The sequence below is a fragment of the Drosophila takahashii genome, chromosome X, assembly GCF_030179915.1.
Source record: "Drosophila takahashii strain IR98-3 E-12201 chromosome X, DtakHiC1v2, whole genome shotgun sequence".
NCBI lineage: Eukaryota > Metazoa > Arthropoda > Insecta > Diptera > Drosophilidae > Drosophila > Drosophila takahashii.
This window is the reverse complement of record NC_091683.1, coordinates 6,302,660-6,327,030: the sequence shown is the minus strand read 5'-3', so window position 1 is coordinate 6,327,030 and position 24,371 is coordinate 6,302,660. Positions and strand designations below refer to the sequence as shown.

The following is a 24,371-nucleotide window of genomic DNA, read 5'->3' as shown; positions in this document are numbered from 1 at the left end:
TTTTTAATATTTTAATAAGGAATTTAAGTTAAAAATATATTATTAATCTTAATTTCTTAAGTTTGAGTTCAGTTTTTTAAAGAAAATAAATGTATATAATTTAGAACATGTTGGGTATTAATTAAACCAGAATAACAATATGTTTATGAGGTCGTTTTTACCCCACCTTAAAAAATTTCCATCAAAACAATTTTTTTATTATTATTTTTATTTAAAACTTGTAATAAAATTATTCTCTGTGCCTCCAACGACGCAGTTGCTCCCGATTTGATGCTTGATAAGCGCGGAGAGCGCATCATTTACCGCTTGTTCAAGTGCGTTCATCGGCAATATTCCGGCGATAAGGGGCGACCCCAGAGAGATCTCTATAAAGTAGCCAGCATCGCGGCAGCAGCGTTTCAGTCAGATCTTGGCCAGCCAGCGAGGAGGAGCGAAGAACCCGAGGCCCATATCATACAATCTAATAACAAACCCCCCGCCAGACGAGGTCCACCTGTTCCAGCGGATTAGGCGATAAGACAGCCATAAACACAGAGATCTGGTTACGTAAACAGAACAGAATTCCGGGAATAACATGGAGGTGCCGCCACCGCTCGTCCTCAAGCGACCACTTTATGTGCCCAGCAAGACGCTGATGGGTCCCGGGCCCTCCAACTGCTCCCATCGCGTCCTGGAGGCCATGAGCAACCCGGTCCTGGGCCACATGCATCCCGAGTGCCTGCAGGTGGGTTCTAATTATAATGTAATATAATAATAATGGAAAAATCACATATAATAATGTTAAGATTATAATTATAATAATAGAAAGGTTATAATTATAATAATAATAATATAATCAGATTTTCCACATCTTGTTAGGTCTTTAAAAAGAACCCACAAACTTAATCTCTAAATATCTTAATTTTATAAAAAAAAGAAATTAAATTTCTTTATTTTTCATAATTTTATAATCTTAAACCTTATAATATTATTCCCCACTGTTTGAAGATTGTTCTATTTACCTTATCGGGGGACCAAGTTAAACATTGAGATACAATTTACTGAGATGGGTCAGAGATCTGTGGACTATATACTACTCATATACTTATACTACATTACATTACATATTTTCAACTCAATATTAGTCTTACAATCTCGAAATGATTTCTTTTAAAATGAGAAATTATTAATCTTGATTATATTGATATAATATAATCACTAGATATCGTGATTCCTAACATTCGAATTCAAACGAACTTGGTTAAGATAAAATTATTTATCAAGAAATTACATTTAATTTTGAATTTTCTAGAACAATTCATCTTTAATCGAAGATCGCTAGGAGTCGAATGTTAGGAATACGTTCTTTAATGTACAAAATATATCATATTGATAAAATCTATTCATATATCATATCATAAACCCATACAATATAGATAAATATACATAAAATAGATCTCATGGATATAATATAATCACATGTCATATCATAAAACCATACAATATAGATAGAAATGGTCTTTAAATGTACAGATAGATCACATTGATATAATATAATCACATATCATATCAAAAAACCCTACAACATAAATAGTAATCAATATTCACTGCTCTTTAAATGCTTTCTATATCTGCATATCTCCTTTTTCCATCTCGCAGATCATGGACGAGGTGAAGGAGGGCATCAAGTACATCTTCCAGACCCTAAACGACGCCACCATGTGCATCAGTGGAGCGGGTCATTCCGGAATGGAGGCCGCCCTGTGCAATCTGATCGAGGACGGCGATGTGGTGCTCATGGGCATCACGGGAGTCTGGGGTCATCGTGCTGGGGATATGGCCCGTCGCTATGGCGCCGAAGTGCATTACGTGGAGGCGAGTTTCGGCCGGGCTCTAACGCTCGAGGAGATCACATTCGCCTTCGAAGCGCATCGTCCGCGTGTCTTCTTCATTGCCCAAGGCGACTCATCGACGGGAATTTACCAGCAGAATATCCGTGAGCTGGGCGAGCTGTGCCGCCAATACGATTGCTTCCTAGTCGTCGATACGGTGGCCTCGCTGGGCGGTGCCGAATTTCTGATGGACGAATGGAAGGTGGACGTGGCCTATACGGGCTCACAGAAATCCCTCGGTGGTCCCGCCGGCATTACGCCCATTTCGTTTAGTAAGCGCGCATTAACTCGCATCCGGAAAAGGAAATCCAAGCCGAAGGTCTACTATTTTGATATCCTGCTTATCGGCCAGTACTGGGGATGCTATGGCACGCCGAGAATCTATCATCACACCATTTCCTCCACTCTGCTCTACGGTTTGCGCGAGGCACTCGCTCACTTTTGTGCCGTGGGCCTCAAGGCGGTGGTGCGACGGCATCAGGAGTGCTCGCGACGATTGCAGCTGGGCATCGAGGAGCTTGGACTGGAAATGTTCGTCCAGCGGGAGGAGGAACGGCTGCCCACGGTGAACACAATCAAGGTGCCGTTCGGCGTGGACTGGAAAAAGGTGGCCGAGTACGCCATGCGCAAGTGGGTCTTCGAATCTATAATTTTAATTCATTAATTAATTAATTAAATTTTTGTTAATAACTTCAGGTACAGCGTGGAGATCAGCGGCGGTCTGGGACCCACCGTGGAGCACGTCTTCCGCATCGGTTTGATGGGCGAAAATGCCACCGTGGAGCGCGTGGACATGGTTCTCAGCATCCTCAACGAGGCCATCCAGAGCAGCAAGCTGGGCATCAAGACGGAACGATCCAAAATTTAATGTAGCTCCTTGTTTGTATTGGTTTTTAAATAAAATTTTAAAATTATCACTTGAACTTGGCGCCGATTAACGTCTGATTCACAGGGGTGCACTCAGACATATCGATAAATGGTTTTTTTTTAAATAGGTTTAAATTTATTTTCTTATAATTCCCAATATTGGTATCTATAGTTTCCACTGGTTTTAACACTTTCAAATTAAATATTTTAAATATAAAATAGTTAGAAAGAGAAAACAGAAATCCCAATATCTAGTCACATATGCATATTACACAAATGTATAATTTCCAGAAATTCCACTTCCCAATTTGTTTATTTTTCATGCCAACGATAACGATATGTTCATATATCATTTGTACTTGAAGATCGGAACTTCAAATATTTATTTAAAATATAAAATAGTTAGAAAGAGAAAACAGAAAACCCAAAGTATAATTTCCAGAAAATGCACTTCCCAAATTGTTTATTTTTCATAATAACGATGACGATAGGTTCATTTATACTTGAAGATCGGAACTTCAAATATTTTGAGAAATATTTAATAAGCAACCGGATGTTGTCAGAAGCTTCCCATTATTCCAAACATCTCTTCCCTTCACAAATTTAGGTTGCCCAGCCAATTTGAAGTCCTACTTTGAGGGCTCTCGGCGGAAAACAAAGTGCGACATGGGGATACAACTTAGATTTATTGAACGCCGACTCGTCCAAGCACTCTTCTCACACAGATAAAAAAAACAAAAAAAATTGTACACTTAAATGTTTATTTGTTATCAAAACTCAGTGGGCCGGTGGCCCAAATCATTTCATCATCCATCGTGTGTACTTAAAGTCTCCACCTGATCAGTTCGATCGATCGATCGAATTAACCCTGCTTCTGGGCCAGCTCGCGGGCCTTGGCGCGCTCCAGCTTGGAGATGCGGGCCAGACTCTTGGAGCCCAGGATGCCACCGCCCCAGTGGCGACGGATCTCCTCGTGGCGCTCGTTGAAGTTGGTCTTGACGGCCTCCAGGACCTTGCCGAAGTTGGCCTTGTCGTTGTTGTCGACGGTGGTCAGGGCGAGGGTGGTGCAGGTCTTGCGACGCACCAGGCGACCCAGACGAGCCTTGCCCTTGACGATGCAGTAGGGCACGCCCATCTTGCGGCAGAGGGCGGGCAGGAAGAGCACCAGCTGGAAGGCAATTGGATAGATAGATGGTTGTTGGCATTAGTTATTTGTTGGGTGTCTTGACAAAAACCACGTGGTCGCTGCTCTCTTTCTTTGGTTTCCTCCTCCTCAAGTTGCCCCTTAATTCCTTGGCTCTAAAGTATGTACTTGTCATCAGGCTCAATCTCTTGGTTGGTCACAAGCTCTTAAAGTTGAAAAAAACTACACTAAAACACAACAAACACCTCACTTCACGTGCAACATATTCGAAACTAATAACGATTACCGTGAAAAAAATACAATTTGTGATTGTTTCTAACAATTCAGATAATAAAATCATAAAAAAAATAATAATTTAACTAAAATCTTGAAAATTATCGATAATTTCGATATTTTGGCAATATTGAATCGATGTTTTCCGATGCAAAAATCATACAAAAAAAAGTAATAAATAAAAAGAAAAGAATTGTGATTGTTTCTAACAATTCAGATGATAATATCATAAAAAAAAATAAAAGAAATAAATAAAAAGAAAATAATTAAATAAAAGCTTGAAAATGATCGATAATTTCGATATTTTGACAATATTGCATTGATGTCTTCAAAAAAAAAAACACAAATAAAATATCGAGAAATAGCAAACTATCAATATTTTTCCAAGCTATACTTTGTAACCCCCACCCGAGATCAAACTCTAATATAGTACATAGCTTATAAAGGAGGATTTAAGAATCAGGCGTCAAGTCTCCACATGGCAGCTTTCACGCTCAAAAGAGAGCGGAATGCCTTCAGTTGAAGAAATTCAGTTTAACATCATATAAGGGCAACGAGAACGAAAACCCAGCGCTCCACAACCACATATATATTATATCAACCAAACCGAAACCAAAACTCACCTCCAGAGGATCAACATCGTGGGCAATGACCACCAGCTGGGCCTTCTTCTGCTCGATCAGCTTGGTGACCGTGTTGGTACCGGCGGACACATAGCTGGGCTTCTTCTTGGGCTCCACATCCTTGCCCTTGGCCTTGGCCTCGGCGATCTTCTTCAAGCGCTGCTTCTTGGCCAGCGGCGATTCGGGGCGGTACTTCTCCAGCAGCTTGAACAGCTTCACGGCGGTGGTCTTGTCCAGAGTCTGGCTGAACTGATGGATTGGTGGTGGGACCTTCAGGCGCTTCTGGAGCACAGCCTTCTGGCGCTGGACACGGATGTATTTGGGCCAGCGAACGAAACGGGACAGATCGCGCTTGGGCTGCACATTCTGGCCTGCAAAAATATATGGGATTAATAGATTTTTCTAGGAACATAAGAAAATAATTCCAAAAAAATATCCTTTTTTAATATTCAACTAATATAGTCTATAAACCATATCGTATACCAAAATTCAGCCTTGTAGGTTGAGTAGTTTGGTAGATAAACGAATTTATACAGTAGTTCTGATCTTGGGTAAAACCCCTATAACTTCTAAAGTAATAGGAATTTCACCAAGCGAAAAATCTTAAAAAATTCTTTGTAATATATAGAATATATATCTTACCGATTCCAAAGTTCTTGGGACGCTTCTCGAACAGCTGGTTGACGACCTTCTTGACCACGGGCTTCTTGACAGCCAGAGGAGCGGGAGCCACCTTCTTGGTCACTGGCTTCTTCTTTGGCCTGGGCTGTTAATTAAAATTACATTAATTAATTAATTATAGAGATAGCAAGCAGTTTATGGATTACTTACCTTCTTAACAACCATTTTCAAGCAGTTGTTTTAAGGTTACTACCGAAATAAGCAGATGCTTAAATTGCTGCAAGAGAATCAAGTAATTAATGAGTTAAATTAACATGAGAATTATGGAAAAAACTCGGAAAATCTAAACCGGCCAGAAAAAACACGTGCAAAACAAAAAAAATCAGATGTGCGTGTGTGTGTGTGATAAATTGGGTGTAAACAACAAGTATTTCGGCTGATATTTCAACTAGATTTTCAGCGTTTCATTGAATTTTATTAAAATTAGTTAAATTTAATTAGTTTTTAGGTTTTTTAGGGTTTTTATCAACACTTTTTTTAACACTTTTAGTTTTACCCACACACACACATGCACACATACACACACACAAAAACATGCCGCAACGCACGTTTTTGGTTCAATTCTGTTGGAATTTCTGCAATTTCACTAGAAAAAAAAGATTTGCGGGGTATATTAACCACTCCATGTGTTGTTTTCACTTTGTTTTTGAAGTTTTACACTTAATTCTGGCCCTAAAGCCCACAGTAAAAAAATATGTAAAAAAAATATGGGGTTTTGCACGCATTTTCGCTGGCCGTGGAACTTTCCGCGGTTTTCGCTGGACTGCTAGTTATTACCTGGGACTAACACGATCGCGAACGTATCGAAATACTCGCTGCAAGTAAATTAAAAAGAGGTTTTTTAGTACAAAACTCGAGAGCTGCTCGCCAGGCACATGCACTCACCGAAAACGTGGAACGGAAAAGAAATAGTAGAGGTTAGGGTTAGAGGTGGCAAGCAGCGAGGGCCGTCTTTTATCGATATTTCGACAGTGCAGGGCAGCAGCGCAGTCGCGAGTCGAAAAAGTCCCACCACTGAGGTGGGGAACTTGGATAAGAGGTTCGGGAATAAATAATACATAAAAAAGCTAAAAAATAATTACTTATTACTTATTAATTGGTTAATTACTTACACTTTTATAGAGCCAACTAATAAACTTTGTTCTACTTACCGTTTTAAGCTTTAAAACACATTAAATTACACTTTTATAGGCCAAATATCGGTAGTACAGAAAAGTAAACTGTGTTTGCGATTTAAGATCTCAAAATAGGCATGAAATAAATATATTAAGATTAATAAGTAGTTAAAAATGCACTTCTCTATTTCGTATAATCAAGAACATATTGATTAAAATATATATATCTGGCTAGAAACCAATTGAATCAAGATATTTTTTTATAATATCTTAAATTTTATGCTTAACATGCATAATTATAAATATTATATACAAGCGATGACATACGACTTAAAAAAATAGCCAATTCTAGCTAGAAAACATCGATAAAAAATACCAACCGATCAACTGGTGGCCGTATTTTGCCTGCGGTATTTTTACCTGGTAATTTTTAGCCATTTTCCGCTGTTGTCTCTCTCCAACTGGCTGCCCAAAAAAAAATAAATTACTCGCCTGCGCTTGCGCTAAATGCTAAAAAAACCGTTTTAACCGTTAAACGCGAGTTCTTCAGCCGCACCGAACTAGCGGCGATCGAGTGGAAAAGCGAAAAGAAAACTGCGGGAAAATGAAAGCCGTGGAAAATCGAGGCTAACAAACGCAGGCAGCCACCATTTTTAATTTCTTTGTTTATTTTGTGCCCATCTTCGCGTGCGAGCGAGACAGCGAGCGGCGGCGGCTGCGAAAGAGAGTGGGAGAGGGAGAGGCGGAGGAGCAGGAGTTTCCAATGGAAATGGGATCGTTTCAGGGATAAGCGACATATTCCAGCGATGGAAGCCTCCATGACCAACTCCTCCGGCGGAGGAGGAGGAGGGGGAGGAGGATCTGGATCGAGCGGCCCACCGGTGAACCACGCCCACGCCGTCTGCGTCTGGGAGTTCGAGACGCGCGGCGGCAAGTGGCTGCCCTATTCCCCGGCTGTCTCGCAGCATTTGGAGCGGGCGCACGCCAAGAAGCTCACCCGCGTCATGCTCAGCGATGCCGATCCCAGCCTGGAGCAGTACCACGTCAATGTGCGCACCATGACCCAGGAATCGGAGGCGGATGTCGGTACGTCTGGACTCCTAACCATCGGCGTCCGGCGGATGTTCTACGCCCCCAGCTCGCCGGCGGGCAAGGGCACCAAGTGGGAGTGGTCCGGCGGGAGTGCCGATTGCAACAACGACTGGCGACCCTACAACATGCACGTCCAGTGCATCATCGAGGACGCCTGGGCGAGGGTGAGTCTCGAAAGTTCGTCTCGTCTGCAGTCCAATTGGAAGTTGGTTGGAAGAATGCTCAAGAATTCGCGGGTTTGTCATGGAAACGTGTAGATAATCTAAAAGGATTTAAGATTCCATATTAAGATGTAATTTGAATTTTTAGAATGCTTAAGAATTCGCGGGAAACCTTTTTATATTCAAGTTCAAAGACCGCGAGGTATAGGTTTATCAGGAAAATATGTAGAAAATCTATAAGGATTCTAGATCCCAGATTTAGATGTAGCTTGGCACTTTGGGATGCCCAAGAATTCGCGGAAAACCTTCTTATTTACAAATTAAAAGACCCTAAGGTATAGGTTTATTATGAAAATATGTAGATAATCTTTATAGATTATATAGATCCGTATGGATTCTAGATCCCAGATTTAGATTCTCAAGAACTCACTAGAAACTCTATAATTTGCAAGTAAAAGAGCGTCGAATATAGGCCTGTCTTGAAAATATTTAGATAATATGTAAGTAGATATGTGTAGATTTAGATTCTCAAGAATTCATGAGAAACTCGCTAATTTGTAACTAAAAAAACCGTCGAATATAGGCTTATATGTAGATTTCGATTCCCAAGAACTCGCGAGAAACTCTCTAATTTGCAAGATTAAAGTGGAGATTTAGATTCTCAAGAATTAGCAAGAAACTTCCTAATTTACAAGTTAAAATACCGTAATGTAGTAAACATGTATATAGGCTTATATTCTTTATAACTATCATCACTTCCAAATGAACTGCAGAAGATCTTTTTAACTGTAAATCAACCACCTTTTCTAACTCTCATTTCTCTAATTTTCCCCACAGGGCGAACAAACCTTGGACTTGTGCAACACCCACATCGGCCTGCCCTACACCATCAACTTTTGCAATCTCACCCAGCTGCGCCAGCCCAGCGGACCGATGCGCAGCATCCGGCGAACCCAGCAGGCGCCGTATCCCCTGGTGAAGCTAACGCCGCAGCAGGCCAACCAACTCAAGTCGACTAACGCCGCCAGCAGCAGCAGTCAGTACAACACGCTGCCCAAACTGCCCATGACCAGGCAGCAGCATCCACTGCCCACCAGCCATCAAGTGCAGCAGCAGCAGCAGCAGCAGCAGCAGCAACATCATCACCAGCAGCAGCAGCAGCAACATCATCACCAGCAGCAGCAGCAGCAACATCAGATGCAGCATCATCAGGCGCCGCGGAAGCCGCCGAAGAAGCACAGCGAGATCTCCACGACGAATCTGCGTCAGATACTCAACAACCTGAACATCTTCAGCAGCAGCAGCACCAAGCAGACGGCGGCCAGTGCCAGTTCGTCCTCCTCGTCGGCCTCCCTGCATCATGGCAATCATGCGAATCACCTGTCGCATGCCCACTTCTCGCACGCCAAGAACATGCTGACCGCCTCGATGAACAGCCATCACAGTCGCTGCTCGGAGGGATCGCTGCAGTCGCAGAGGAGCAGCCGAATGGGCTCGCATCGCTCGAGATCGCGGACGCGAACGTCGGATACGGATACGAATAGCGTGAAATCGCATCGCAGGAGACCCAGCGTGGACACGGTGTCCACTTACCTCAGTCACGAGAGCAAGGAGAGTCTGCGCAGCAGGAATTTCGCCATTTCCGTGAACGATCTGCTCGACTGTTCGCTGGGCAGCGATGAGGTATTTGTGCCCTCGCTGCCGCCATCGTCGCTGGGTGAAAGGGCGCCGGTGCCGCCGCCATTGCCACTGCATCCGCGACAGCAGCAGCAACAGCAGCAGATGCAACAGCAGCAACAGCAACAGCAGGCGCAGCAGCAACAGCAATCAGCAATCGCCGGTTCGATTGTGGGCGTGGACCCGGCCAGCGATATGATATCGCGATTTGTCAAGGTGGTGGAGCCTCCGCTGTGGCCCAATGCCCAGCCGTGTCCCATGTGCATGGAGGAGCTGGTGCACTCCGCCCAGAATCCGGCCATCTCGCTGAGTCGCTGCCAGCACCTTATGCATTTGCAGTGTTTAAATGGGATGATAATTGCCCAGCAGAACGAAATGAACAAGGTGAGTGGGAGATTTGAATGTTAACTGTACTCACATTTTAAACTTTTAATATAAACTTTTGGCACTTATAGAAAGAGCACTCAATTCAAAGTTTAAATGACACAAAAATGTTCTTAACCCATTTAAGCACCCTTTGAAAAGTTTCCTGGGGCTTAAAACAAAAATGTTTTGATGCAAAGTTTTTCCCCATTTATAATTAATAATAACTGCATTGTATTGTATTTCTTATTTTGAGTGGAACGATCTCAGTAAAATTTTGTTTGAAAAGGAAAAAAAAGCGGCTAAAATTGTAATATTTAGCTATTTTCATAAAATCATAAAAAATACAAGGAAAAAAATATAATAAATATGAGTAGATTTAACTTTAAAATCTGTCAAAATAATTATGCCGACCAGTGCAGATCGATTGAATCAGAAAGAGAAAGCATATATCTATATATATATATAATTCTTTTAGAACCTCTTCATCGAGTGCCCCGTGTGCGGAATCGTTTACGGCGAGAAGGTGGGCAATCAGCCCATAGGCAGCATGTCCTGGAGCATCATAAGCAAGAATCTGCCGGGACACGAGGGCCAGAACACCATACAGATTGTCTACGAGTGAGTTTTGGAATGGGATTGCTCTAGAGTTGATCATTTTTATAATAACTCTTTAATCTTTTATAGCATTGCATCGGGCCTGCAGACGGAAGAGCATCCGCATCCCGGTCGAGCCTTCTTTGCGGTGGGATTCCCGCGGATCTGCTACCTGCCGGACTGCCCGCTGGGGCGAAAGGTGCTGCGCTTCCTCAAGATCGCCTTCGATCGCCGGCTGTTGTTCTCGATCGGACGATCGGTGACCACCGGACGCGAGGATGTGGTCATCTGGAATAGTGTGGATCACAAGACGCAGTTTAATATGTTCCCCGATCCCACCTATCTGCAGCGAACTATGCAACAGCTGGTGCATCTGGGCGTCACGGATTAGGAGATTAAGCAACCTACCAACCAATCAACCACCCATTTACCCACCGAAGTCCCTGGAAAAAAATTCATTCTTCTCTTCCATTCGTATATTAAGTTACTTCCTACATAATCTCAGTGTGTGTGCAATCATCATCCTCGTTTACTATGATATATTTTTTTTCATAGATATATTGTAATAGCGTGTTCAAGCTGCTCGAACCCTAAAAACAACAGCAAACCACAATTGCAATTGTAGCTTCCTTTCCGCTCTTCCAATTCGTATTTGTACGCACTTAGACTAGTTAACATTAAGACAAAGTACATCATATGTATTAGCTAGTTAGTTAGCTGTAGTAGTTTTTAGCTTCCAAGAGAATCTTGACCCAAGACACCTACTAGTATTAGGCATTAATCCTGATTCCTGATTCATCATTCGATTCAAGCCATCCCTAAAAACATTCGAGTGTAAGCTGTGCCAAAATCGTAGCGCTCTTCATTAGGAGAAATATGTATATTGTTGATTATAGATAGCATATAGATACCATCGCCCATCTCTCTCGGTTTCGAATTTGTCCCTTCTGCTTTTTTTTTTGTTAGTAATAACATCCGTTAGGATCTTCGAGAGAAATGGAGATGGGCTCATTCGATTAGATAGACTTGTCTCACTCGTCTTGGCCATTTAATCTCTTCCATTCAGCGAATTTGATGTGATTTTAATTTGAATTATTCATTATTAAACTGAGCCTGCTATATAGGGAGCATACATAATTGTAAATCAGCCAGATATTCCATTATACATACATATATATTACATTTATCATACCGCATACCACATACCATAATTTTTTTTAATTGAATCTTTTGCACACATTTGATGAATTGTTGCTTTCATATTGATATCATCGAACATCGAACTATATCGTATACATCGCCAATATATAGCATATATATATATAGCATATAGTATGTAGAGAGATTGTACGGACAGCTAGCGGATATATTATGTATTTGGTCCGCGTCACCATATTTGATATGATATGATTTTACTAAGTTGTATTTAGCACTGATTAGTTCTTAGTGTTCACTGCGAATATTCCACAACAAATTCCACACCATTAATATATGCATATTACATATATACATACAGTACATTTATACATAGTTCAAATAAAGTAACTTCATTCATGTTCAAAAGCTATTTGTCTTTTTTTTTAGGGATTTATGAAGCGCGGATTGCATTTGAACTACTTTTATACCTTTATTCTTAATGTCAAATTTATGATTAAAAAATATCAACTTAATATTTTAACATTTCATAAAAGTTATAAAAATATTGTTTAAAATACCAAATTTAGTATGAATTAATGCACATATCAATCTGATCTTTTGACAATTTTTTGTCTGTGTACTCCCTGAATGAGTATTTTAAATATTTATATAATTGTGTTCACTACTTACTACTTATATTCTTGAAAAAGGTGAAACTGCTCTTTCGGATCCCCAGTTTCTCTGCAAGGCACTGCATTTCAAATCAATCAGTTGACATTTTTGGGACTTCCAAGGTTCGTTTTCGTTTTCAGTTTCGTTTGCCGTTTAGCAGTTTTCAGTTTTCGGTTTTCGATTTCAGTTGCTGCCGTGAATCACTTAAAATAAATTAATAAAAGACAAAAAATCAGATGCATTTTTTGTCATTGTGCACGGAGTGCGTGATGTTGGCGATGTTGGTTAAGTTGCTCCGGGCCATTTAAGGCGCAGCGGCAACATGTTGCAGACGTGTATTGCTGTTGTTGTTGTTGCTGTCGCCGTGTCGCCTCTTCAACTGCCTACGTGCTGACGTCAGACAGGCGCAAGGACAGTGTCCAAAAGTGGCCAATAAAACGTGGCTTAAATGTGGCTTTCACTGCTCCTCCAAGGGCGGGCATCGCATCTTTCAACAGCAGCAACATCGGCAGCTGTTGCTGTTGCAAGGCGTTAGTTTGCCGTTAGGCATATTTTTTTAGATTTATTTCTATCAATGATTTTAAAATCCCTAAAATTTCTTATAAGAAAAAACACTTTTGTTAATAAAAGTGGCCCATGTTGCTCCTGCAGCAGCAACATCAGCAGCTGTTGCTGTTGCAAGGCTTTAGTTTGCCTTCAGCCATATTATTTTAGTTTTATTATTATTAATATTTTCTAAAACCCAAACAATTTCAGGTTAAAAAACCCTTTTGTTTATAAAAGTGGCCCATGTTGCTCCTGTAGAAGCAACATAATCAGTTTGCTGCTGTTGCAGTGTGTTAATTTCAATTTTAGCTATATTTTTTGAAGGCTTAACCTTGTGGAATTCTAAAACTATGAAATAGCAAACCCTTTTTTCGGCTTGGTAGCTGGAATTTGCACATATTGCTGATGCTGCAGTTGTTGCTCCTGCTGAGCCGGCTGTTTTCCTTGTGCCAGTTGCATAAGCTAATGTTTTCCTAGAATTTACAGCATATCATGCAGTCTTTATGCGATTTTATGCGACTGACAATGAGCGCTGATCGTTGACATTCAACACACGCACCCCCCGGGAGACAGAGAGCGATATACATATGTAGAAAGAGAGAGGTGGCAAGTGCGTGCGATGATGTTGATGATGATGAGATCGCTAATAAGGTGGTTTTGGCCAAAATACAAAAGCCTGCTCCACTGACCCTGTGGCATTCGCGCTTTTTTTTTGTTTTTTTTGGCCTCAGCCTCGTCCCGGCCATTTTCATTTTTTGTGATAAACATTGGCGATAAGGCCAACCGATCTGGCCCTCTTTCTCCAGTTCTATAGCTATCTTTGTGAAAACATCCTTATCTTAAGCTCTATTATCACACATATTTTATATACATACACCGAATCTTTCTGATTTTATAAGTAAGCTGACAAGAAAATTAGCTTTAACTCGTTTATAATAACAGCAAATATTTTGGGGTAAAATGGGTTAGGATCTAGTTCCACATAAATAATATCTCAAACAACAAATTCTTATTGGATTGTCATACAGCAAAACTCTCATCAGAAAAATATGCAAAGGGTTTGGCAGGCATTGACTTTTGTTCCTGTTTATGTTCTTGTTTTTATCATTTTTTTTTTATTTTTCTTGTTCCTGTCTTTCCACTATTCCCCCTCCCCCATCCACTTGCACGCCCAGTGGTCATTAGTCATGCAAATGAGCAGGGATTATCAAGTTCTGCGGCTCTCTTGCTCGCTCTCACTTTCCTTATCTCTCAGGATCAGCTGAGGCAGAGATATACACTGAGAAAAGTAAACCAAGAGTTAAGGATTTTGAATATCATTGTTTATAAGGGTTTTAGTTTTTGACAAAAATTTGAATTTTTCTTTTGGTTTTCTTGCTGTAACTTGGCTAAAAATGGTCCTACGCCAAAAATTCATACTGTTTTGAACAGATAACAAAATTTGCTATAAATCCATAAAACTTTCCGTGTAATTTTGAAAAAAATATAATTTTCGCCAATTTTTAATTTTATTAAAAGGGGGTACCTCATGATTTTTTGCGAAAAATTAAAAATAAATAAAATGTCAAGGTTTAAATGCCAATCGATAGGAAATTTATTAACGAGTTCAGAAAGGTATGGCAATCCATATTTTGATCAATATTTCTATTGTTATGGCCAAAAAATTGTTTTTTTTTTTTGGAAATTCGGGATTTTGTTTTTTGACAAAAATATAAAATTTTTCTTTTTGTTTTTTTGATGTAACTTGGCCAAAAATGGTCCTACACCAAAAATACTTACTGTTTTGAACAGATAACAAAATAATAAATAAATCCATAACATTTTCCGTGTGGTTTTGGAAAAATAAAATTTTCGCCAATTTTCACATTTTTTATAAGGGGGTACATCATGATTTTTTGCGAAAAATGGCCAAAAAATAAAATATCCGGGTTTTAATGCCAATCGATAGGAAATTTAATAACGAGTTCAGAAAGGTATGACAATCCATATTTGGATACATATTTCCATTATTATGGCCAAATGAATATATGAATATATGAATTGTTCCTTTTTGTTTTTTTTGCTGTAAAGTGATATATCACCCATATTACCCCCCGTGGATCCGCGCATGATTCCTATTCTTCTCGCAATAGTATAGCGCCTTAAAGTAGGCAATGACTTTAGAAACTTTTAGAATTTTGGAATTTTGGAGTTCTTTAAGAAATCTTTCTTCCTACTTATGGTAATTTTTTTGGAAATTTAAGTTCCACTTTCCGCGAGTGTAGAGAGCGTTGCAGTGGCAGTGGCGTCGACGCCAGCGCTTTTGGGCGGCCGAGAGAGCACGCGCCTAAATGCCACAACAACAGCGGCTTGCAATCAGTCAAGAGCCTCCGCTCGATCCAACCGCATCAGCCACGCCCCTCAGACCTCAGCTATCAGCCCTCCGCCTCCGTTTCCGAAACTTAAAAAACTCTCTTTTTAAAGTGTTTTTTAATTTTTTTTCACTGTTTTGTTGTAAATTATAAAGTGCTTGTTTTTAGTGAAATTATTGTTTTAAAAAGAACATATTTTTTGTTTTGTTTCGAATATCTACCTATTATATCGGCACATGTGACAGCCAGCAACAAATAAACCGCAAGTCAATCAAACAATCGCAGAACGCGTTTTTAACCGCGCGCAAGTCGCAGGCTAAGTTTTTGCCGGAGAACCAGCCGCAATTTGATCTTTCCGTAAATTAAACTATTTACTGTTTAAATATTTGCCAAGTACACGAAAAAGTTATATACATACGTCTCGTCTAAAATTACAAAAGCCTCGAAGTCGACGTCTCCCAGATAAAAAGCAGAAAAAAGCAGCAACAAAAGCAACAGGTGAGCAACAAATACACAGGTAGTGGCATACAATCATATATAAAGAATATATATAGGGACTTAAGATTGACTACAATGTTTGGGGGAGGAATTCTAACAGTTTTGCGGTGATTTCTGCGGTTTTCCTGCTGCCTGGCGCCATCTAGCGGCGTTTTATTTGAATATTATGCATACATTACACTGTTTCAAGAATTTGTAAAGAGGTTTTTTAATGATTCTTCTGATGTTTCTTAAATGGTAATACTTCTTTCTCTGGGATTATCTCCTAAATCCCATGTCATAATGGCATTATTATTAACCTGCTTTAAATTTGCATCTATGCTTAGTTTGCCTGCCAGTGCTGCCATCACTCAGCTTGAAAAACAGGACAGATAAGCCACAAAAAACAGGGAAAAAAAGGACAAAAAATTTAAGAAAAGGACAAAAAAAAGGACAAAAGTAAATGTGCCTACATTTTTCTGTTTTTACCAATGGGTTATATATTTACTTAATATAAATGGATTTTAAATAAAATTTAATTATGTAATGATCTACTGCGCCCGACTCACAACCTTCTTTGTTTGATCATTTTACCATGGTAAATTTTTGTGCGTATACGTAATTATCTAAAATTATTATAATAATTAATGCATTTCAAGTAACTATATTCGTAATACAAAAAAATTAAATATCTGCGTCAAACCCGAAAAAGAGTCGTTCAAATCTGAATTTTTTTTCTGACAAAAAAGCAGAGAGTAAAAATTAAGAAATTTTAAAAGTGCTTTCCTCTTTTTTTTTGCTACAGAAAAAATCGTACTATAAAGAAAATCCATCGACTGCTTTACGTCTCTTTGATAATTTGTAAAAAGAATTATTTTTTAAGTGCCAAACTGTAAGAATGATGGTTAAAAAGGCATTTTAGCAAATAAAAACAGGTTTATACACTTTCGACTAGCAAAAATAACACTCAAAACCTTTTTTTTTGAAAAAAGGATAGATTTCCGGATAGGGGATGTTTGAAATTTTTTCCGGATAAAGCCGTTAAAAAAAGGACAGATCTGTCCGGAAAGAGGACAAAATGGCAGCACTGTTGCCTGCCATAAATCTTGATTTTCGATAATAAAACGGTTTTTAATTGACCAACAGCAAAATATGAGAATGGTTTCGTTTTTTCCGTTTTCGGATTTTATGAATTTATGCGATCAACGATCGGCGTTCTTAGGGCATTGGCCACACGCCAGCCCCCGCTCGATTCGTATAAGGTATGATCAAAATATAAAGTATATCTTTGGGTCGGACGGACAAATATCTTTATTGGACCTCTGCTATGATGGATGACCCATAAATGCGTTAAATGGATGTTCGTCTGACATATAAATGCTTTGATTTGTGTTCGATTTAGATATTGTATTTAAATTGTTATGGCCGATGGGTAGGATCAACAATATAATATATAAAATTGATTTAAAGATTTATGATATTTTAAAATATTTTTTTTTGGGAATCTTAAGATTTGTTAAGAACTACATTTTCATTTTAATAAAATATAACTCCTTTAAAATTACCCATAATGCTTTATACCCACTGCCCTAATCAGGTGAATTTAAGACAATTCATTGAGACATTTTTGCTTGACACTTTTGAGCAGGAGGTTGCTAACTTGACCGGACTTTTCTACCTGTTCCATCTGGATTCCAAAAAACCCCCCCATCACTCGATCAATCGTAAGGTGCTCTCTTTCAAGCTGGCTCGGTTTTCAAGTTCAATTGCTCGATTGAATGGGGGCTCAGGGGCCAACGAGTGTTTGCCCAATTGTGGTTTTGAACTTGTTTGGCTTTTGGCCGAGCTTTTCCCCTGTTAACCACCCCCCCGCCTCCGGCCCCGCCCACTTTGGATGGATTGCCAGTTGACCGAGCCCGTTGATGCTAACCAAAAGCGAAGCCAAAATGTTGCGGCCGTGCTAATCAAGCTGGCAACTCAAATGCACAGTGAGAAAAAAAGCCAGTATTTTACTTGATTAATTCTAAATATTTGGATATAAAGATTTTATTTAAATGATCAGCTAAAATCGTATTTTCCCTTCCAAACATCGATATTATCGAATCACTATTGTCAAAATATCGAAAATATCGATTATTTTTAAGCTCTACGCACTTTTCAGAAAAACTCTAGAAATGATCCATGAAAATATTTTACGATTTTTTTAACTAAACAAAAGAAAGTAACAAATGTTCTATAAATATATTTTTGAAGGAATAAGATGTTATTTATTTATTATTTTAAAGACCATTTAACAGAATTTTTAAAAGTAAAAAATTTTAAAAATTTTATATTTTTTGTTTTCAAAATAAAGTTAAAAATATTCTCATGATCGGTTCTTAAAATTTATTTGCTTTGAATACAACAAAAATTATGATTTTAAATCATTGTTTTTAAGTCATGCATTAGTTTCGCTCAGTGTAATGCCGATGCACTTGGCTGTGTCATTTGTGCGATTGCTTTTCGAATTTGATGTGTATATGCAGCTGCTGTCCATGTTCGAAGTTGGCCATTTACGGGGGAAATGTCACAACTCGTTGGGGTGTGGGGATCCCGCCATTCGATTCGATTCTATACGATTCCATACGATTCTATTCGATCCAATCCTATCCGATTCTGGCTTGCCTCGTTCGCAGTGCCCATAACACTGATCATGATCGATGGCAAGCGATATTACTCAGTTAAACTTGCTGGGGCTCCAGGCAGCGGCGACAAATTATAATCATCAAATAAATCAACATGAGAAATATGCAGCGAAATAATTGCATCATCAGCCAAAAACAAAATAATCTCACCCTCTATATGGAAGTAAACTCAAACTCAATCTCAATCTCTTCTCTATTTTTCAGATCTTCACATCTTTTTGCCATGGAGGTGGAATGCGATTTGGGTGATATACAAAATGAGGAGTTGCTGAGGAAAATGGTAAGTTCTGAATGCATTTTGTACCCCCAAAAAAATCCTCATATGAAACGATGATCATTTTGATATTATGTGGTATCAATTTTGACTTCATAAAGAGCAAGTTCTAAGTAGGCCAGTAAGTAACTTAAGTTAAAATACCAGAAATTTACCATGCGCATATCGATTTGATCCCGCCGTATTTTTTTGTGTAGAAATCCTTAAACTTTATTGCTTTTCAATAAACAATTAATGGCGATGGTGTGCGATTCTCCTGTCGCAGCTCATTGCCCATATTGCATTGCCTTTAAAGCCCTGTTTTTTCTTTTTGTTTTTGTAAAACCCAGACGACACTTTCGAGAACTGGCCAGAAGCGATCCAGACCATCCATGGCTGGAGATCCACTCATTCGGTTAGTCAGAGTGAACAGTAAAGTAAACCCAACCCAGTTCAACCTGGCCAAATTGGGTCATTTATGGGGTTGCCCACTGGTTGGCTTAGCTCGAGTTGGCCGCGTGGGTCGCTAGTCGCTGACTTGGCTCAGACATTTGCAATAATCGTTAAAAAGTCGTTAGAAAAGTCAATGGAAAAACGATGACGATGTCGCATCGGGGACCTGGCCAAATAAATGATCTATCTATCTGCATTAGTGAGGAATAACAGAGCGTAAACCGATTTTGGGTTCGCTTTTCGGAATACCCTTGAATTATATTTTTTGAATGGAAAGTATTTATTCAAAATAGAAAAACCTATACTCAAAAACTCCAAGATAATCGTATAGAATTTGATGATAATAATCAAATATCATGATATTATACATATATTAGATATCTTAGGATCATTAGGATTTTATAGCACAAAGTCAGAAACCTATTATAATAATAAATTTCTAATGAAATATAATCATATTCCACATGATCTTGTCAGGTTCCTAAATTGTGGTCTATAATATCATACCTTTATAGAGGGTATAAGAAAATAAGAAGAGACCAGACGAAAGAAGAAGCAACAGCAGACGATCTAAGGCCCACGCAGTCGGTGTGGAAGAGAGATAGAGAAAGATGGAGAGTGTGTGTGTGAGAGAGAGAGAGATAGAGACAAATTGAGAGGCTGCGACTGCGCTGTAGCTGCGCTGCAACTGCGACGGAGGCTGATAAAAAGCCTGCGATGATGACTCATTGCCCATGAATCAATTTTCAGCTTTGGCCTCTGAGCCCGCTGACCGCTGATGGCCTCCCCTACCCCTACCCCTCCCCCTTCCATCCTCCTACTCCTTTCTCTTTTTTTCCTCAGCCATCATTCTCCTTTCCTCCTTAACCAGGGATGGCTAAACAAGAATATAACATTTATAATAATTTCAGAATATTTCTAAATATTTCTGAATATTTCTAAATATTTTTGAATATATTTTTAAATATTTCTAAATATTTTTAAACATTTCTAAATATTATATTAACCAATTAGTGAATTTTAATCTTGTCCAATCGCATAACATTTAATTTAACATAAAACGTAGGCCTATACTAATTTAAAATGGCCAAAAACAAGAGCTGAATAAATTACAATAGTGCCCCAAAGATAACAAAATTTCAGAGGTGTTAAAACAGCAGCTGAAATGCCAATGAAAATAGCAATCAAGCAAACGTTGATGTGTCACATTAAATCTTATCATATTCCAAGCAATTTAAAAACACTTTCTTATCTAATCAAAATGAAATTTATTTGAATTTAACGAGGGAATGCAAGGTACCTATATAAAAGAAATAGAAAAAATTAATCCCTAAGGAAAGTGTCTAAATATAAACTTTTACATAGATGATTTTCTAATTTTTCTAATATAATATATATTATCCGAACTGTTATCGAGTATATAAAATTCTAGAGGTCGTGCATTTAAATCTACATCCCTGGCAGTTCAGAGATCTCGGCTCAGAATAAAACCAAAAAACACCAGAAAGCGGCGTTGGTTGGCCACGATCCGAGACTCTTGGCCATGAGGCGATTCAATTCAGCTTCGAGTTCGATTCGAGTCAATTCGATTCGATTCGTTTCGATTCAGGCTCGAGTCGAGAAAATCGCGTGGGTCGCCAGCCGTCGACTGCTGAATAAATCAGTGAGGCAAAGTTGAATTGGCACAAGAAAATAATAATAAATAAATAAATAAAACACCCGCGTATGGCGAATGGCCAAATGCAGCAGCAAGTGGTCAGTTTTCAGTGGTCAGTGGCCAGTGGGCCACAAAAACTAGACGCCGGTGGACAGTGGGGTGAAGTCTAGTCTAGTCACGACGTTTGCGTCTGCGCAACGTCTGCGCCAACGTCGATCGATGAGTAATTTTTTCGGGGCCTGTTTGAAATTCGAACACAAATCGGTAACGATTCAATGGGATAGGTGGGCGCCAGCGGCTCGAGTGCTTTCCAAAATAGTTTTGGGGCTAAAAAAAAAACAATAACGAGTGCTAAAGGTGTTTATTAACATACTGCAACAATGACACCCACCTCCGGTCGTCGGATCGAATGATTTATTATTTATTATTCCGCACGGACACGGATTCTTGGCAAAAATAAGCCCGAAATCGAACACGTTTCAATGCAATCGCTAGGAATGAGCAATGCACAAAAATATTACTTATATATTCGTTATTAAAAGGGAAACTCTTTGTCTAACTGCTTTGTTTTTATCGCAAGCGATTTTGTTGACCGATTTCAATATTTATACCCTTTTTCAGTTGCAATCCAAATCGAAATCTTGATATTTATTTTTACAAATATTTTCACATAGGTGACCCCGATTTACAAAACTGAACTCTAAATTTTGACTTTATGATTGATTGTTCTCAATAATATGAAATGCGAAATGCTCTTTTATTAATTTTGCTTAAAGGAGATGGGTTTTTGGTGACCCCAAACTTTAAAATTTTGTTCCTTATTTATTTGTGCAATTACTGTAGAGTAATTTTAATATTTTGTATCTAATTTGTCGTGTATTTTGTATTATTGATTTGGAGCTAGATGGAGCTTTATCATTGGTGACCCCAAATTTGGTAAACCGTCTTAGTTACTTCTTAGTGCTGATACAGTACAGTAATTTTAGTTCTTAAGTGCAATATTTCGTGTAAATAAAGAACTGTTATTTATTGTATCATTGATTTGGCTAGCTGAAGCTGAACTTTGGTGACCCCGAAGTTTTTAAATCGTTTGAGTTGCTTTCTTTTCATGGAAATGTAAATGCTTTTTAGCAATACCTAGAGTAATGAAAATCATTTCTATTTATATCACCCATTTCGCCGGCTTATTCGCTGCGTTTGTCCCACTGTGCGGCTGGGCGGTCGCGTCATCTTCGTATTCGTCGCTTTTTCGTATTCGGTCATATCTCGGCTCGCTGCCGGCGCCGACTGCGCTGCCGACGTCGTCCGCCGGTGACGACAGCGTCTAAGCGGCAGCGGCCACTTTAGGCGGCTTTGATTCTGATTGGAAACTTCAGTCTGATTTTGGTGCTCGATCGATTGCAACGTGCCGACGCTCCGTGAAAAAGAACAATCCTACAACAAACTACCCAAACAACGATCGCATATTATTTTTTTTACACACTATTATTTATTTATCAACCGTTGGAAATCAACAAAAAAAAAAAAAAGAAGAGAGAAACCCACAGGATTAGTCACACATTTCTTGCCACCAAGTGTTTTTTTACGTGCTTACGTTTGCCGGTGCAACAACAACTCAACGAATAATATTAAAAAAAAACTCCAATTACAACAACACAGCTGCGAGGAGAGGAAGAATTTTCGAATCAAAAAACGCAAAAAAAAGGAATATAAATTCTTTTTTTACCTGAGGTAATTTTTCTGTCATTTTGGACCAGAATTTCGGAGAATAAAACGTAAAAGAAGCTGTGCGAACAGGCCATAAAGTCATCACCCATCTCCCTCACCCCCTCACCTGCCGTCTCTTTCGCTCTCTTCCACCGTCTTCGCATAACTTTCACACTTTCGCACAGCTTAGCTTAACCTTTTTCCCAGTCTTTTTGCGTAACAGTTAGTCGGTAGTAGTAACTGTAGCTGTATCTGTATAATATCTGTATAATACAGGCATCGTTGGCAATAATGCAAATGCTACGGAAAGGTATAAGGTATAAGGTGAAACCAGGTCCAAGTCAACCCCAGAATTTATTATTCAACAGCACAATCGATAGTATAATGGGAATGGCATGGGAAAATAGTCAAGTGCAGTTTTTTCCTCCTTATAGAGTAGTTTTAAATCCAAAAAAATTGGAAAATTACATTGTAAATTAATTAATAATTTAAATTCTTTAGAAAAAGTTCTAAAATAGCGAATAATAGTTATTTCTTACTTCACCTCCCAAAATTTTTATATATTTTTGCAATTATCACATATTTGGAAAATAACACTGTAATTCTATTAATAATTTTGAATTATTTAGAAAAAGATCTTAAATATCCAGTAACAGTTATTCATTTCTTTACACCGAAAAAATCAAAATTATTGGAAAATGACATTGTAGTTCTATTGATAATTTTGAATTCTTTAGAAAAAGTTCTAAAATATCTAATAACAGTTATTTTTTTCTTTACCCCCCGAAATATTTGTATATATTTTTGTAATTATCACAGATAGTTTCGAATAGATTGGTATAACGCCTGCCAATTAGCGAGTGCTACCTGTACCCGAGTTCCTATCCTACACTTATTTATCTATCTCTAGCTGTATCTGTAACTGCGCCAAGTGGCTTGTAAACAAACAAACGGATCTTATCGGGGGAATTAGTGCCTATGGCTTGTGGCTTTTTGTCGCCAGTTGATCGAAGATCCCCGATCCCCACATAGAACAGCTGACAAGGGCGGGGGCGTGATTAAATACAAAAAGAGTTATACGGTATGCAAATCGGGGAGTGAATCTAATTACTGGCGAACAAGTTTACACCGCCGTGGGCCGTTGGCCTTGGTAACTGTTCTACGCTCTTACGCTTTTCCACTTTTCCACTCCACCGAAAACCAGATCACAGATCACAGCCGAAAGGGATTTGTTTTTTTTTTTACGAACGTAATTAACCATGGTAATTGCTCCCATTGTCGGAGATAGATGTTCTGATAAATCTCCAACGTGCTCAATATGCAAAACTTTATTGCGATATGTCACTGGGGGAAATCTCTTTTTAAGGAAGGCCGCTTTGACTGAGAACAAAAAACTAACACCATCTGTTGAAAAAATTATATGATATCTAATAACAATTGAGTTAATTAAAGAATATTTTCCTGGAATCTTAAGAATTTCAAGTAAATATCTCAAATAAAACTTACTTTTTACCTGATATATTTATTCTAACAACTTATCAGCAAAGATCTTGTTTATTCGTAAGAATATATCTCAACTTTACGGCAACTATCAAATGATCTTCACGGAAAATATTATTTATTTATCTGGTAATCACGAAACCTTGACTTCAAATTAAGCAAACTATAATTTGAGAAAACAGTGCAAATGTTTTTCCGGCAGCGAAACAAAAAAACTCCACCTGCACTAATGACTATAGCTCCAATAATTGTCTGGAATACACAGCGTTATGCATAAAGATAAATATACTACCCCCCGCTCTTCAATCCCCTCTTTCATTCCGTTTTTTCGAGTATGAGATCATTTTGGTCTTAAGATTTATACGAAACCCATTTTGTGGCTCCACCGATATGGTGACGATTGCCGGCTATATATCACCTATGGATCCAAGCTTGCATTATAATTTCCCACACGCTTAGCCGTTTGACAG

At 38.8% G+C, this 24,371-nt stretch overlaps 5 protein-coding genes across 15 annotated transcripts in view; 3 read left to right on the top strand and 2 right to left on the bottom strand.

Moving 5' to 3' along the window:
- LOC138913903 (uncharacterized) overlaps positions 1-24,371 on the bottom strand; it is a 164,479-nt gene that overhangs the window by 48,359 nt on the left and 91,749 nt on the right. The gene's annotated exons all lie outside the window — the stretch shown is intronic.
- On the top strand, positions 391-2,794 carry Agxt (Alanine-glyoxylate aminotransferase). 2 transcript variants are annotated; one of them, XM_017137330.3, is made up of 3 exons: positions 391-724; positions 1,639-2,501; positions 2,568-2,794. In XM_017137330.3, exons 1-3 carry the CDS (start codon positions 575-577, stop codon positions 2,737-2,739), a joined length of 1,185 nt encoding a protein of 394 aa, XP_016992819.1. In that variant the 5' UTR covers positions 391-574; the 3' UTR covers positions 2,740-2,794. The 2 variants fall into 2 exon arrangements, with proteins under 2 accessions (XP_016992819.1, XP_070075185.1); XM_070219084.1 differs by lacking the exon at positions 391-724 and adding an exon at positions 1,439-1,572.
- Positions 3,483-6,372, bottom strand: RpL7A (ribosomal protein L7A). The gene is made up of 5 exons (XM_017137395.3): positions 6,237-6,372; positions 5,610-5,676; positions 5,421-5,544; positions 4,779-5,149; positions 3,483-3,906 (listed from the first exon to the last, which is right to left on the bottom strand). The coding sequence occupies exons 2-5, from the start codon at positions 5,622-5,624 to the stop codon at positions 3,601-3,603; spliced, it is 816 nt and encodes a 271-aa protein (XP_016992884.1). The 5' UTR covers positions 5,625-5,676; positions 6,237-6,372; the 3' UTR covers positions 3,483-3,600.
- Positions 7,005-12,027, top strand: dx (deltex E3 ubiquitin ligase). Its single transcript, XM_017137388.3, has 4 exons — positions 7,005-7,830; positions 8,665-9,888; positions 10,346-10,488; positions 10,555-12,027. Exons 1-4 carry the CDS (start codon positions 7,381-7,383, stop codon positions 10,853-10,855), a joined length of 2,118 nt encoding a protein of 705 aa, XP_016992877.2. The 5' UTR covers positions 7,005-7,380; the 3' UTR covers positions 10,856-12,027.
- The window catches only part of LOC108054402 (smoothelin), a 35,670-nt gene continuing 33,372 nt past the window's right edge, over positions 22,074-24,371 (top strand). For all 10 annotated transcript variants that reach the window (XM_070218617.1, XM_070218613.1, XM_044393138.2 and 7 more), the window contains exon 1: positions 22,074-22,425. The gene's annotated coding sequence lies outside the window, so the exon portion shown is untranslated. The remainder of the gene's footprint in view (positions 22,426-24,371) is intronic.